At 43.8% G+C, this 15,394-nt stretch overlaps 1 protein-coding gene and 1 long non-coding RNA gene across 8 annotated transcripts in view; one reads left to right on the top strand and one right to left on the bottom strand.

Annotated features, from left to right (window-relative positions):
- The window catches only part of KIF23 (kinesin family member 23), a 27,236-nt gene extending 19,610 nt beyond the window's left edge, over positions 1 to 7,626 (top strand). For 4 of the 7 annotated variants that reach the window (XM_064480770.1, XM_031440927.2, XM_064480769.1 and 1 more), the window contains 5 exons: positions 2,076 to 2,306; positions 3,247 to 3,329; positions 3,516 to 3,594; positions 4,209 to 4,279; positions 4,880 to 7,626. In XM_064480770.1, the coding sequence (XP_064336840.1) occupies positions 2,076 to 2,306; positions 3,247 to 3,329; positions 3,516 to 3,594; positions 4,209 to 4,279; positions 4,880 to 4,895 (480 nt within the window). In that variant the 3' untranslated portion in view covers positions 4,896 to 7,626. The remainder of the gene's footprint in view (positions 1 to 2,075; positions 2,307 to 3,246; positions 3,330 to 3,515; positions 3,595 to 4,208; positions 4,280 to 4,879) is intronic. The other 3 variants (XM_064480772.1, XM_064480771.1, XM_064480774.1) reach the window with 1 other exon arrangement.
- The window catches only part of LOC116149404 (uncharacterized), a 16,709-nt gene extending 1,355 nt beyond the window's left edge, over positions 1 to 15,354 (bottom strand). Inside the window, exons 1-2 of the long non-coding RNA XR_004133018.2 lie at positions 15,216 to 15,354; positions 914 to 3,807 (exon numbers count right to left, since the gene is read on the bottom strand). This is a non-coding gene — a long non-coding RNA (uncharacterized LOC116149404). The remainder of the gene's footprint in view (positions 1 to 913; positions 3,808 to 15,215) is intronic.
- Between the last annotated feature and the right edge of the window lie 40 nt (positions 15,355 to 15,394).

Below are 15,394 nucleotides of genomic sequence, written 5' to 3'. Positions count from 1 at the left end.
AAGTGAATGCACTCACTGCATGTGGTTATTATCTCTCTTTAACCTCTTATATAAAACCCTCCCCTTTTGTGATTTTCATGACACTGACTTTTTGAAGAGTCCAGGCCAGCTGTTTTTCACATGCTGAAGGAAGGTTTGCATGTCCAGTAATTACTTTTAATCTCAAGACCTTTATCTTAATTTACAAGGACTCTGCCTCACTCAGGGGTGTTTAAACAAATTCATGACTATATTCTTCCTAAGGACTGAGGTAGGGTTGTCCTTTGAATCTGAGTAAGTAGACACGTTAATACTGTATATATTTTTTACATTTAGTAGAATTTTAATGTATCTTTTAGAATTTTTCTTCCAAACAGATTAATCTTATAGTAAACATTTGCTTTAGATTTTCCTGTTGTATAATTTAGGGTACAGAAACGTTTGATTTAGGTGGCCTGCATTCCTGATTATTAAGGAATGATGATGAATTGCAAGGCATTTAGCAAGGCAAATTAAGTTGCTTAAATTCTTTACTTTAAACCTTTTTAGGGAGCAAATTATGGTGACTGGTCTTTCTGATCAACTCTAATCCCCCTTCGTGCAAGTTTGTAGACTGAAAACTCTTCGTGCCTGCTTACGCTTGGGCGACATCTACCTAATTAGGCTCCGGGGTATTTAAGAGGATTTGCTGGTGATCCTTTAACTTCTCTGAAATCAAAAATCTCTTTAGAAGTGCAGCAGAAACGTTGAGGCTAGTATCTGTGCATCTAGGATTGCTGTTCCAAAATTATGTCAGGCAGACTGAATTTACACTTCAGAGAGGAAGAAATTTTAAATATTTATTTCATACGTGATAGTAGAGTGTAAGGACTGTCATCTTTTGGTAGCTTGTTACAGAATGTACTTATTGCTAACTGTGTTTGAGAAAACTCACATTTACTACATGGAAGGTCAGGAGAGCCCCTTTCTTTCTTGTTCAGTTGAGCCATTTTCAGAATGGGAAGCTTCCGGCTTGTCCTGAGGCTCGGGCATCCTTAGCGCAAACTATCGCCTGTGGTTTAGTATCATGCTCTGTCACCATTGCTTCATTTGTTTCTTGAAACTGTGCAGGGAAAACTCTTCCGTTCTCCAGAGATGCACTTTGAAGTCAGATGTTCGCACCTGACCAGCTATGCAGGCTCTGACCTGTGGCAGATGGTCTCGTTTGCTTTCAGTTTTGCAAACAGAAGACGTTTGCAAAGTTACACAGATAAACTCATTGCTTCAAACTGTTAACTATGTTCTGTATGTGAATTTTTTTTTCTTAAGCTGAATGTGCTAAATTTAACTTTCCTAAATTTACATACATTTTACTGGAAGGATCTAGCTTTTTTTTGTACGATAGAGACTGATTTGACACTATTCTTTATCTGGTTCTTGGAACCTTAAATATTTGGGGGGAAAGTTGGTATGTTTTGGCCATTACTGTGTTTGAACTCTTCAGGAAGTTCTGTTCCGAGGTGTTTAAAGTGCTCAGAAGAACGTTATTTAGTCATTTACATTCTTCTAGCAGTTTATTCGTGGGACTCTTACTACACCTCATGTTCTTTGGCATTTTGTGCTCTGCAGCTCCATCGGCATTTTTGGGGGGGGGGGTCCTGTTTTGTAAAAGGAATATTTTCTCTTTAGTTTAGAGGCCTATGGTGTGTTTAGGGCTTTTATTGATCTTTTCGAAGCTTTGAACATAGTTGTGGACAAAATAGGTAACCTCACAATAGCAGGCACAAACACTGGCTTTTGATGGAGAATGCAGAATCAGTTCTTCGCCCTGAAAACCACCTACGCAGCAAAGACCAGCAGAACCTTCCTTCCACTCTTTGTTTGAAGGGAAGCTCCCTGGTAGAATATATAATAATTACACAGCTGGTATTAAAAGATGTTTGTTGCTTTTGTGTTTAATACAAAGAGAATATTTAAATTGCTTGAGTAACATTTAGCTTTTGAAAGGTTCATGCATTTGTCTTGATATTGTAGCCAAACCTGCTGCACTTCTAATGGTACCCTGAAATTAATTCTGGGTTGTGCTTGTTTCTTGATTCCTCTTCCGACCTGATCAGAACGCACCACCAATTCGTCTGAGACACAGACGGTCGCGCTCCGCAGGAGACAGATGGGTAGATCATAAGCCCGCCTCTAACGTGCAGACTGAGACAGTCATGCAGCCACATGTCCCTCATGCCATCACTGTGTCTGTTCCAAGTGAAAAGGCCCTAGCTAAGTGTGAGAAGTACATGCTGACCCACCAGGAACTAGCCTCCGATGGGGAGATTGAAACTAAGTTAATTAAGGTAAAAACTTTACACAAGGGAAAAAAATACACAAAAAGTCAGCTTAACAAAAATCCATTTACTCTGATGACCCGCAGGCAGCGTCAAATGGACCATAAATGGGTATTTGATAAAACCTTTTTGTTTCTTAGAAAACTAACTACTTGGATTTTGAATCCACGAAATTGGGGCTGAATCTGTTACTTTATTGAATGAGACTTAGAGCCTCAGGTTTGTTAGAGGAACTTCGTATCTATTTTGCACTTTTAATTAACATGTAGTTGGTTTTAACCCCAACTTAAACAGTAAACGAAAGAACTATCTCTGCTTTGTGTCAGTTAAGATAGAAAGCCCACATTAAAATCTGACCTGTCAAAATGATTTAGTATTGAGCTACCCAAGCCCCTTTCCCTGCCCGCAGAACTGGATTTTCTTTTGGTCAGAGTCAGTTAATACTCAAGGAAAGTAAGAAACAAGACCGGTGCGGGGGGGGGAGTTATTTATTTCAAATTGATCTTAGGGGATGGTTCTTATGAGAAGCTATAGTCACAAATAAGGCTGTGCCGTCATTTGAGTCTGAGGAGAGAGTGTATTTACTGCCTTAGAACATCTCGAAATTGCTGGTAGATTTCTTGATCTTTAGTTAAGTTTTTAAATGGGCTGAACAAAAAGGAATGTTATTTTCTGCAGTTAAGACTGCTGCTGATTACACGGCACTGGACTTGCGTTTAGTGAAGGGCGGGAATGCAAATCTCAATGTACTTGAGTGGTGCAGACCCAGCCGTCCAGGAATGCAAATCTCAATGTACTTGAGTGGTGCAGACCCAGCCGTCCAGGCGCCGCCTGGTTTGGTGGGTGGGAGTTCCCGTAAGACAGGAGTCTTAAATGCAATTTGACACATACTTGTGTACATCAGCTGGATGTATCAAAGTGTAATGGTGACCTTTTCTCTTGGCTGTAGGGTGATGTTTTTAAAACAAGGGGTGGTGGACAATCCGTCCAGTTTACTGATATTGAGACTGTAAAACAAGAATCACCAACTGGGTAAGTAGCCATCAGCTGCCTTTCTTTAGAGAGCTGTCATTGTCTCACTGCCCATGCTTGAGGGACAGACTGTCCTACAGAGTGTATCCTTAATTCTCTCGACGTATATATGGTATTTTCCTATTTCTAATTCTCCTATTCTCAGATGCAAAAATAACTGTTGCACCACGTTTCCCTTTTCCACAGTCGGAAACGCAGATCTTCCACAGCAGCGCCAGCCCAGCCCGACGGGACGGAGTCTGAGTGGACTGACGTGGAGACAAGGGTAGGAGTGGGGAATGCCTGTTCTAGCCCTGCAGCCGCAGCTTTTCATGCTCTCTGAAACAGCTCAGGTCTGATCTCGTGGCCAGTGAGTCCCAGCGAATCTGAGAAGGTAGTTATGTTTCTTTAGGGCTGGTCTTCCTGGAGCTCTTCGCGTCCACGCCCTTCTCTGTAGCACAGAGCGTAGGGCCCAAGAGCCATGTCCGAGGGCTTCACCCTAGGAGAATAAGAACTCACATCAAACTGATGGGGATCTTCTCAGAAGCCAAGTTCCCTGTGGAACGGTTACTCCTGAGGAGAGGCTCCAAGGAAGAGCCTGGGAAGGGGGGGCAGGAGGCCAAGCGGGGCCCTCGCCCCGGACGTTCTCGTGAACTCCTCACGGAGAATGAGGTTTACCTGGACCACCTCTGAAGCCCCTTCTCTGTTTCTGTGGCTATGACACGTGAACCGAGAGCGCCTGATCGGTATTTTAACTAGGTGGGTTATTAACTAGGTGGGTTAACACAGGCGTGCTGGGCTGGAGAACAGTGTTGGATCTCGCCTTGGGTGACTGTCCGGGCAGACCTGGGCTTTACAGGCTGCTGAGGAGCTGACTCCCTCTCCTGTGATCTTCCTCAGTGCTCTGTGGCTGTAGAGATGAGAGCAGGATCTCAGCTAGGGCCCGGGTACCAGCACCACGCACAGCCCAAGTGAGTACTGAGCGGCTGCCACCTTTCTCTGCGTGTTTTCCCGCACCCCCTCCCCCACCCCGGCAGACAGCGGCAGTGCCCAGAGCCCAGAGGCCGGGGAAGGGCAGTTAGAGCTGGAAGAGCCCTCGCTCCTGCTGCCCCTGCTCAAGGCTTTGAGAGGCTGAACTGGGGTCACTTACAGGGAGGGGGGCTGAAGCCTGCAGTTCATTCTTTCCTAACTTGCCTCTTACTACAGCAGTAAATGTCCGCTAAAATAGAGCAGAATGGCGGAATCTACGGTAGGGACAGGAGGCACACTTCCCTCTTCTATTGATCACACACCCGAGAGTCTGGCCCATTCTTCGTCCATGTTAGTAAAACCCCTTCTTTCAAATATTCACCTGTACAAGCCCATATGTCCCGTTTTAACATGTTTTCCTTAGGCAATGTAGAAAACCAGTCCAACAGGGTAAAGATGGCAAGTCCTGCTTTCTAAGTTTAATACTAGATAAGCGTATTTTATAAATTTCTTGGAAGGACTTTAACTTTTCCCACGATTAACAGGGACTGTCTTAAAGCCTCCTAGAGATTCAACCCTAAATGCTGGCTTGCACGTTTTAGGCGCAAGAAGCCATGAGCTGACCAAGGCTAAATGACGAAAGAACACTTTGGTCTGTGTTGGTGATTGCTCCCGAGTGGTGATGCAGAACTCCAGCTTCGCTGAACATCACAGACCTCAGACGCATGGTGCACGGGCCCGCAGCAAAGACCCCCCACGGCTCCAAAGATGCCTAGGATTCTACAAACTCTCTATTACATGCCTTTCCATATTTAAAATATTAATAGCACAGAAAGACCCTCTTCTCCTTGCCGTATGAACTTTTTTATAATGCTGATTTTTGGTGTATTATGTACCTATGAGCTAATGCATGCGCGTGTCTGTCTTGAGTGATTAAGGAAGAAGGCGTCTAGATCACGCTTTTCACTGTGCCTTTTCCACTTCCTGCCTGAATGTTACGGTTTATAAGCAAACAGAAGCTGCTGATTGGCCGCAAGAATGCACTTTAGATCCTTGACAATTCAAACTCCAAAAGCTGTCAGACCGGCCAATACTAGAACCATTTTAGGAAGTTGGTTTGAATTTTGTATGTATGTACTTCTGACATTTAGATACAAGAAATACAAAGCTGCACGACCGTAATGTAACACACAGCCGGCCCCGCTCCGGGCCGCTGTCACGGGGGACCCGGCTCCAGCGCGCGGGTGTGGCTGCGCCCCTGCTGAGAACCGGACCCCCCCACCAAGCCCAGCATGGCTCTGTGTGCCACACCCTGGCCAGTCTGTCCTTCCTGTGTGTGTTTGACCTGGAATCTTCCTTTTACTTCATTCAATTGACTTAGGGCTTCAAGAGCGGTCTAAAAATTTTCAGGTATGAAAAATCTTAATTACTGATATACTTAACTTATATGTAGATAAAAGTAGGGGGTGATGTCAGCTTCATGGCAGTGAGTTCTTTTTCTCTCCCCTTTTATTTACAACCAATTAGTCATTCTTAACTGAACAGAAGCGTCTCTCCATGACACCAGAACATCCAAAGATTTCCCCCGAGAGATGCTTCAGAAGTAGGTGGGCAGGACCTGGGAGGAAGGCGGAGGGGAGTGCAAAGTGGGGTGGGCGGGGAGAGGGAACACCTGCGGGTCCGGCCAGCCCGACGGGGGACCCAGGCACCCTCGGAGTGGAGCGGGACAGAGACCGGCTTCCACTGCCAGCGAGGATGGCTGCCTCCCTCGGTCTAAAGTGACCGGCTGACCACACGCCGCGAGGCCTCTCCGGCAGCGGGGACCTGGCCTGCCGGGAAGGAGGGGAAGAGGCGAGGTGGACAAGGGCAGAGGGCGTGGAGGGTCTGGTCCCCTGCTGCCTGCCCTGGATTTCAGCAGGAGGGCCGTGCACGACCCTCCGGGGATAACCGAGGTGGATCCCCCTGCCGGGCCGCAGGGGCCAAGCCGTACCCTGCATCCCCGCATCGCGCGGCCAGCCTTCTCACAGGTGCTCCCTGGGGCACCTGCGGCAGCGCAGGTGGAGAAACCGAGACGTGAGCCACGGCGCCACCTTCTGGAGAACAAAAGAAGGGCTCCTGCTGTGACAGCAAACGACTAATACGACGCCTACTTCAGACGCATCAGCAGAGGGCGCTGCACCCCGGTGATCACACCGAAATACATGGTTGCACAAAGGCACAGAATACTTCGATCTGGTAAAGAATGAAAAACATTTGTCACAAGGAGGTTTGATGAGCCACAAGAAAACTCAAAGGCAATTTCGTGAACTTAGGAATAAAATTACTGAACAGAATGTGTTCCTTACCAAACAAATTTAAAAAAAAAAGACATTCTGGAGCTGAAGTCAATGAAATGAAGAAACGGCCTAAGGAATGAGTGACGTGGAGGGTAGGAATTTAGCAATGATGCTGGAGGAGAGAACTGGGATTTTTAAACAGTGGACAAGCCCTCTTATAAGAGGCTGCAAAGACGACGAGACAAAAGTATCAGAGGAAGGGTCTACCAGAAGGAGCGGGGAGCGCGCACTGAAGACAGAGCAGCTGAGAGCCTCCCAGGCCCGGGGGGAGGGGAGCTGGGCAGCCGAGGCCAAGGAGCTAACGGAACATCCTGTTACCTCGGTGCACACAGACCTCCGAGGCACACTGCAACGAACTGTCAGAAGTCAACGGCAAACAGTCTCCAAGGCAGCCAGGGGGCAGGGGAGGGGAGGACGGCACCTCCAAAGGAGCCCTCACAAGGCTCTCCGTGGGTTTCTCAGCAGGAATTCTACAGGCCAGGAGACAGGAGGATGACGCACTCAAAGTGCTGAAAGATAAACGTGGCCAGCCAAGAACACCTGGCCCAGCAGAGCTGACCTCCAGTTACGAAGGGGAAATAAAACGGGAGGGAGTTCCCCACCACCAGACCTGCCTGGCAGGAGATGCTGAAGGGAGTCCACCTCAAATGGAAGGATGCTAATTAACGATATAAAAACAGATGAAAGTACACAATACTCTAGCTATGGCAAAAAAAAAAAAATTAGAAAACTGTAACTGTATTAGAATGGAGTTATAATTATATGGTAAAAGCTTAAGGAAAAGAATATTAAAAGTAACTGTAGCTACTGTAATTTCTCAACAAGCTCACAGCATAAAAGTAAATTGTGACATCAGAAACATGACGGGAGGAGTACACCGGCGAATGAAAACACGGCGCTATCAGCATGGAAAGGGTCGCTGTACCCGTGAGGTGCATGGTGTGAGCCACATGGCAACCACAAAGTAAGCCTAGAGTCACGGAACAGTAAAAAAAAAAAAAAAGGGTGGGGGGACTGAGCAAATCGCTGGAAAACCACCACTTTGCCAAGGTGGACAGAAACAGACAAAGGAAGGAGGTAACAAATTGCCAGAAGGCGACTGATAAGACGGCTGAGGTTAAGTCGTACGTGCTAACGATCACTGCAGATACAGATGGAATGCGCTCACCACTCGAAAGGCAAAGAGTGGCTGGATGGGTAGAGAAGCAGGACGCAGCTACGTGCTGCGTGCGGAAAGCTCACTTCCGCTCTGACACAGGCTCCAAGTGAAGATGGAAGAGGCTGGTCCGTGCACGTGAAACCAACGGAAGTGGGTGCAGCCATACTCGTGTCAGACAAGACAGACTTCAAGCCAATGAAGTGAGACAAAGAAGGCCGTTCTGTAACAATAAAAGGGTCACTACATCGAGAAGATACAACAACTGTAAGTACACACACCCAACACCAAATCACTAACATATACTAAGCAAGTCTGTAAAGCTGATTAAATATATCATGCTGATTAAAAATTAACTAAAATGGATCAAAGCCCCAAACATAAAACCTGGTACTGTAAAACTCCTAGAAGGAAACATACGGAAGAAATCTCAACATTGGTTTTGGCAGTGACTTTTTTTTGGATGTGACAACAAAAACACAACAAAAGCAAAAAGTCAACAAATGGGACTACATCAAACTCAAAAGCTTCTGCACAGCAAAGGAACAGTTAACAAAACGAAAAGCCAACCTACAGAATGAGAAAGTTTTGGCAAATCAGGTATCAAAGGGTTAATATCCAAAATACTAAAGAAAAAGTCATACAACTCAATAGCCAAAAAGAAAAAAAAGAAAAGAAAAAAAAAATCCAATTAAAAGAGTAGAAGAACTAAACAGACCTTCTTTCAAATACGACACTCAAATGGCCAGTGGGCACATAAAGAGATGCTCACCATCACTAATCATCTGGGAAATGCAAATCAAAACCACTGTCACCTCCCACCTGTCAAGAATGGCTATTACCAGGGAGACGAGAGATAAGCGCTGGCAAGGATGTGAAGGGAACAGTTATGCGCTGTTGGTGGGGACATAAAGTGGTGCAGGCACCATGGAAAACAGTATAGAGGTTCCTCAAGAAATTGAAAGTAGAACTGCCATATGACCCAAGGCTTCTAGCATGAACAACACACAAACACCTGCAGGCACTTACCTGAGGACCATGAGAACACTGCCTTGAAAAGATGCCTGCACACCCACGCTCCCTGCAGCATTATTTATCCAAGACATGGAAACAACCTAAGTGTCCACCAACGAATGAATGAACAAAGAAAATGTGTTATATATGATCACAGTGGAATATTATTCAGCCATGAAAAGGTAAAATCCTGCCACTTGAGACAACCCGGGTGGACCTTCAGCGCATTATGCTAAGTGAGGTAAGTCAGACAGGTGCCGTCCAGTGTACGTTACGTGTGGAATTTCTAAAAGTCAAACTGGTAAAAATAGAGAGTAAAATGGTGGTTACTCGGGGACAGGAGGTGAGGGGACAGGACGCATGGAAGCTCACTGCTCACAAGTGTAGGTAAGCCCCGGAGGTACGCTGCTCAGCACACGGACATGGACAAGAGCTGCATTACAGACACCAAGCCTGCTGAGACTAAACCTGGTTATTCCAACTACTAAAAGGAAAGAATTAGGAAATGCGACATGGGCGCTAACGACTGTGTGACGACAACCACAGTACAGCATATAAACTATCAGGTCGTGCGCCATAAGGTGCTGTATTCCTTAACCTTACACATTACACCTCAAACACACTTCAGTAAAAAATGGAAAGTAAGTTTTTGCAATTGTAAAAAAAAAAAAAAAGCAAGCAATAGAAAATATAAAATAATTTGACATTAAATTGACAATGTCTTTTGTGTGTGTGACAACCATAAAGTCTATGTATTAAGTATGGTCTTCTAGACATTTAAATAAAACACATGGTTTGGGGACAAAATAAATTACAAAAAGTGTTACCGAACATCATGGCAAAATATCCGTTCGTGTCTGGGTGAATAAACATTCTCTGATTAAGTTAGTTTTTTTTTTTTTTTTTGAGGTTGAACTGTTTTTTTTTAAACTAAAATGGCAGTCTTTTTTTAAGTAGTAGTGAAGTGTGATTTTAGTTCTGGCCAGAGGCAGATTGCAGGGTTAAGGATAAGGAAACGGACGAAGCCCGCTGTGTTGCTAGCAGCAGAGCAGCAAGCAGCATGCTCCTGGGAGGCTGTGGGGCTCCTCCTTCCATGGGCGCTGCTGTATGTAGCATTTCTGTTTCTTGACTGTATTTTAAACTCTTAAAATGGTCTATTATTTAGTCTTTTGAAAATACATCTTAATAGGAAGTTTTTACTGGAATTTGTCTGCAGTAACAGTGATGCTGAATCCACTAAGTCCCTGAACTGCACAAAATAAAGGGAAATGCGTGGACCACTGATGCTTTGCTTAACAGGTCATCCGAAACAGCTATGAGAAACAGCTGTGGTTAACTGGGTGCTCAGTCTCTGATGTGCTGTAAAGACGTTACTTATAATTTACAGAAGAAACAGATCGAGAGTTAATGACATGTTCAAGGACCCCCCAAATCACAAATGGTAAAGCCGACATTCAAGCCCTGGTCTGACATCAAAGCTTCCAGCCACTGTGCTGACGGCTGTCTCATTTCCGTAGTTTAACTAAACTTTCTTACCCCTGGTCAGCCTCAGCTGGTAATTCCTGGTGTTCTGCAGAACAGGGCCAGGCGCTACCCTGCCCTTACTGATCTGCAGGACTCTATATCCTGCGGCAACTGAGGACCTCGTGTCTTCTCACAGTCTGACTTTTCCCCCCAAGTTGTGTATGGTATTTTAAAAAATTAACTTAATTTTTAGAATAGTTTAAGACTTACAGAAAAATTGAGGAAAGTACAGAGCTCCCACATATCTCACAGCTGTTTGCCCCTGTTTTTAATACAGCAGTGCGTTTGTTGCAGCTCGTAAACCAATGCTGATACATTGTCAGTGACCGAAGCCTGTATTATATTTAGACTTCCTTCGTTTTTACCTAATGTCTTTTGTCTTCCCCCGAATCCCACGCAGGACCCATATTACACTTGGTCACAGTGCTTCCTTAGGCTCCTCGTGGCTGTGACGGGTTTTCAGACTTTCGGCTTGTAGTTTTCAGTTTTAATGTAATCGAACAATCAATCTTTACCTTTATGTTTTGTGCCTGAAGAAATTTTTGGGGTGAGGACGGTATAGCTCAGTGGTAGAGTGCGTGCTTGAGGTCATGGGTTCAATCCCCAGTACCTTCGTTAAATAAACAAATGAACAAACCAACCTAATTCCCCCCCAAAACAAAGAAAACAGCCAGGTTGCTAGATGAAAGATCAGTATCCAAAATTCAATGGTGTTCCGATAATGAAGTAATAATTTAAGAAAGATTTCACACACAGTCATATAAAAGCCTATGTTTTCCTCTAAATTTTTATTTTGAGTTTTGCTTTTCAGATTATGTACGGAGTGAGGAGGGAAATAAACAGTCTCTCCCCACCCCCACATCCACTACGGCTTTTCTGAAAAGGTGCTCTTCCCCCAACCTCCCCTTCCCATTTACAACGCCACGCCTCTGACCTCGCCGCGTACCCGCTCACAGAAGAGGTTCCCCCTTCTGGTCTGCTGACCAGTGTGTATGTCGGTAGTACTTTTAATTCATTCCCTGCGGGTTTACCTGAGTGCCTCCTATGTGCCAGGGACAAGCGCAGAGGGAAACCGAAGTCCACGCTCTCAGTGGGATTTACACTGCAGTATGTGCCCCCTTATAACAGACAGTTTCCTTAGTTATTACTGACCTTTGACCCTTCCATTAAAATTCAAGGTCAGTTTGTCAAATTCCACTGAAATGGAATTTTGATTAAACTTACATAATCTGGAGAGAATTACCCACTGGAAGAGCTTTCCATCTGTGAATACGGTTTATCACTCTATTTAGGTTGCCTTTGATGTTCCATAAAATTTTATAATTTAAAAAATAACGGTCACGCACATCTTGTTAAGATTTATTCCTAGAAACCCTATAACTTTTATGGCTATCGTATGAGGTATGTTTTTTAATACTGCATCTTCTAATTGACTTCTACTGAGCAACGGAATGCTGCTGGGTTCCGTGCACCAGTGTTGGCGTGAGCTGTCTCGCCAAACCACTTACTGGTCTGAACTGCTTGTCTACAGACCCTCTTGGAGCTCCAGGTAAACAAGTGTATATCATCTATGAGCAATGATGTCGACACCTTTCCAATTTTCATACCTTTCCTTGTCTTATGGAGATGGCCAAACTCTAAAATAGTCATTGAAACAGAAGCAGAGAAAGGGGGCATCCTTGTCTGTCCCTGAGTTTAACGAGTGTGTTCCCGAAGTTTCCCCGTTAAGTGTGATGTTTGCAGTAGATTTCTGGCAGACACCTTATCGGGAGATGGACGTCACCTTCTATTCCAATTTCCTAGGATCTATGTGAATGGTTACTTGCTTTTCTCAAGTAGTTTTTTTAACCTATAAAATGTCCACGTGGATTTTCCTCTTTGTTAATGAATTATTTTTAATAGGATTCATTATGTTGAACTATCCCGTTCAGTCATGATGTGCCAGATTTTTATATACAGTACAGACTCAGTTCATTAATCTTTTGGGTTCCCCCCCCCCCGGGCTTTATTGAGATATGATTGATCTTAATGCTTTATTTTAGATTTTACATTTACATTCATAAGTGAGAAGAGCCTATTAATTTACCTTCCTTGCAGTCTAATGTTTAGGTTTTGTTCCTACAGTTGTAAAACTGGGGTAACAAAATATTAATTTAATTTAAAAAGTATTTATTAATATAGTTTAAAATGGGCAAGACTTTGTTTTATTGTGTGTTGATATGTTTTATATTCACTAGGTCAGTTTTTTGCTAAGTACGCTGGTTGGGGAAGTGTGTTTTGATTGACTCATTCTGACTGTGGAAATGTTTGAATTTTTCAATAGTTTTACCTTTTCTTCTGCCCAGATTCCACTATAATTGCTTCCTAGATTTGGATGAAAGCTCAAAACAAGTTTTATTTTTAGAAAGCTTGATAGTTTTCTCAAAGCTTTTTAAAACATTTGGGATGTTAAGATCTGTTTATATTTGCGGCTAAGGTGGATCCAAGGGGGCTCTAACGTGGGGAATCCCAATGGAAACGTCTGGTCAGGGCGATCATCAGATGATGGCAGTGACCAAATAAAGCAGGTTCCTGGAGGGAAAAGAAACAAAACTGAACTGCCTTTCCAGGAAACCACACAAATTCCAAGAGGGAAATAGCTTATGCAATGTAAAGATGACCATCTCTGATGGTTAGAATTAAAGTTTCAGATACGTAATAAGTGAGAACACAAAACGTGCAGACAATTTGAAGTATCAGAAGTAAGGAAGTTAAGACACTGATGAAAGAAACCGAAGGTCCAAATAAATGGAAAGATATTCCACGTTCACGACTGGGAGAATATGGTTAAAATGTCCATACTATCCAAAGCAATCTACAGATTCAGTGGAATCCCAGTCAAAATTCCAATGCCATTTTTCACAGAACCAGAACAACCCCTAAATTTATATGGAACCAAAATAGACCACGGAAAGCCAAAGTAATCTTGAGAAGCTCCTTAATCTCAAACTATATTACAAAGCTATAGTAATCAAACAGTATGGTATCGGCATAAAAACACACACATAGATCACTGGAACAGAATAGAGCCCAGAGACAAACTCATGCATATACGGTCAATTAACTTATGACAAAAGAGCCAAGAATACACAACGGACAATCTCTTCAATAAATGGTGTTGGGAAACTGGACAGCCACAGGCAAAAGAATGAAACTATACCACTACCTTTTATCATACACAAAAATTAAACTCAAAATGGATTAAAGATCTGAATGTAAGGCCTGAAACCATAAAACTCCTAGAAGACATCATAGCTGGTAAGCTCCCTGCCATAGGTCTTGGTGATGATTTTTTGGACCTGATTCCAAAAGCAAAGGCAACAAAAACAAAAACAAGTAAGTGGGACGGCATCAAACTAAAAAGCTTCTGTGCAGCAAAGGGAACCGTCCACCCAGTGAAAGGACAACCTACTGAACAGGAGAAGGGATTTGTAAATCATACATCCGAGAAGTTAATATCCAAAATATATAATAAACTCCTACATACAACTCAATAGCAAACAAAACAAACCCTAAAAAATCAAATTAAAAAAATCGGCAGATCTGAATAGACATTTTTCCAAAGAAGACATACAGATGGCCAGCAGCTACGTGAAAAGGCGTTCAGCATCACTAACCGTCAGGGAAAGGCAAGGCAAAACCTCACTGAGACACCTCTTCACACCTGTCAGAATGGCTACCATCAAGAAGGGGTAAGTGTCGGTGATTATGCGGAGAAACGGGTACCCTTGTGCACTGTCGGTGGGAATGTAAGTTGGTGCCAGCACTATGGAAAACAGTACTGAGCTTTTTTAAAAAACTAAAAGTAGAACTACAGTAAGATCCAGAAATTCCACTTCTGGATGTTTACCAAAGACAACAAAAACACTAACTTGAAAAGATCCCTGCACCCCAATGTTCACTGCAGCATTATTTACAACGGTCAAGACACAGAAACAACCTAAGTGTCCACCAACAGGTGAATGGATAAAGAAACTGTGGTGGAATACTATTCAGTCATAAAAAATGAACTCTTGCCATTAGAGACCACATAGATGGACTTCGAGGGCATTATACTAAGTGAAATAAGTCAGACAGATAGACAAATACAGTAGGAGCTCATTATACATGGAATCCGAAAAAACGAACCAAACGAACAAAAAACCCAAACAAGCTCATAGATACAGAAAAAAGGCTGGTGGTTGGCCGTGGTGGGAGAAGAGGGGGGAGGATGTGAGTGAAATTAGTGAAGAGGATCAAAAGCTACAGACTTTCAGTTATAAATAAATCATGGTGATGTACCGCATGATGACAACGGTTAATAATATTGCATTGCATATTTAAAAGTTGCTGAGAGACTAGACCTTAAAAGTCTTCAGCACAAGAAGAAAATCTGTTATTTATGTTTGGTGATGGTCGTTAAGTAGACTTATGTGGCGATCACTTCCCAGCATGAACTAATATCAAATCATTATGTTGTGCACCTGAAACTAATCAATTAATCATACTTCAATTTTAAAGAAATTTAAAGAAATATTGTCAGTATGAACCTTCCACCAGTTTTTTTTTTTTTTTAGCTTCAAAGGACACAAAATGGCAATACAGCACCTCGCCAGACAACAGCTGCATTAAGAGGTCTTTTAACATCACAAGTGCGGTTTTAAGACATTTCCGCCCAATCACGGGGTCCCTTATATAAAATAAAGCTGAAGTAGAAAGCTCCCTTATATTCCTAATATTATCCCTTACACTTTGCGAAAAAGAAAGAAGACATTTACTCATAAACCCCAAGCCCATCCGTCTCTGCGGCCCAAGCTCGAAGCACTGGGTACCTTCCTAGACGCACACCCAGGCTGCGCCCGCGGAAACTGCGGGATCGTGGCCACTCACCTGGGCTACACCTTCGTTCTCTGCCTGGGCTGCACGTCGTCTTGCCCCTACAAGACGAAGACGTGCTCACCTCTCGCGCTGTGAGCGTTCAGGGAACCCGCGCAGCCGGGTGCGGGGCTCGCCTCTACACGCCACCGCCTGCCGGGGGTGGCGGCGCCACCAAGTAACTGCCTAAAGAG

This window comes from Camelus dromedarius, chromosome 29 (genome assembly GCF_036321535.1).
Source record: "Camelus dromedarius isolate mCamDro1 chromosome 29, mCamDro1.pat, whole genome shotgun sequence".
Taxonomy (NCBI): domain Eukaryota; kingdom Metazoa; phylum Chordata; class Mammalia; order Artiodactyla; family Camelidae; genus Camelus; species Camelus dromedarius.
The sequence above is the reverse complement of the archived record's forward strand: the minus strand, read 5'-3'. Positions and strand labels throughout refer to the sequence as shown.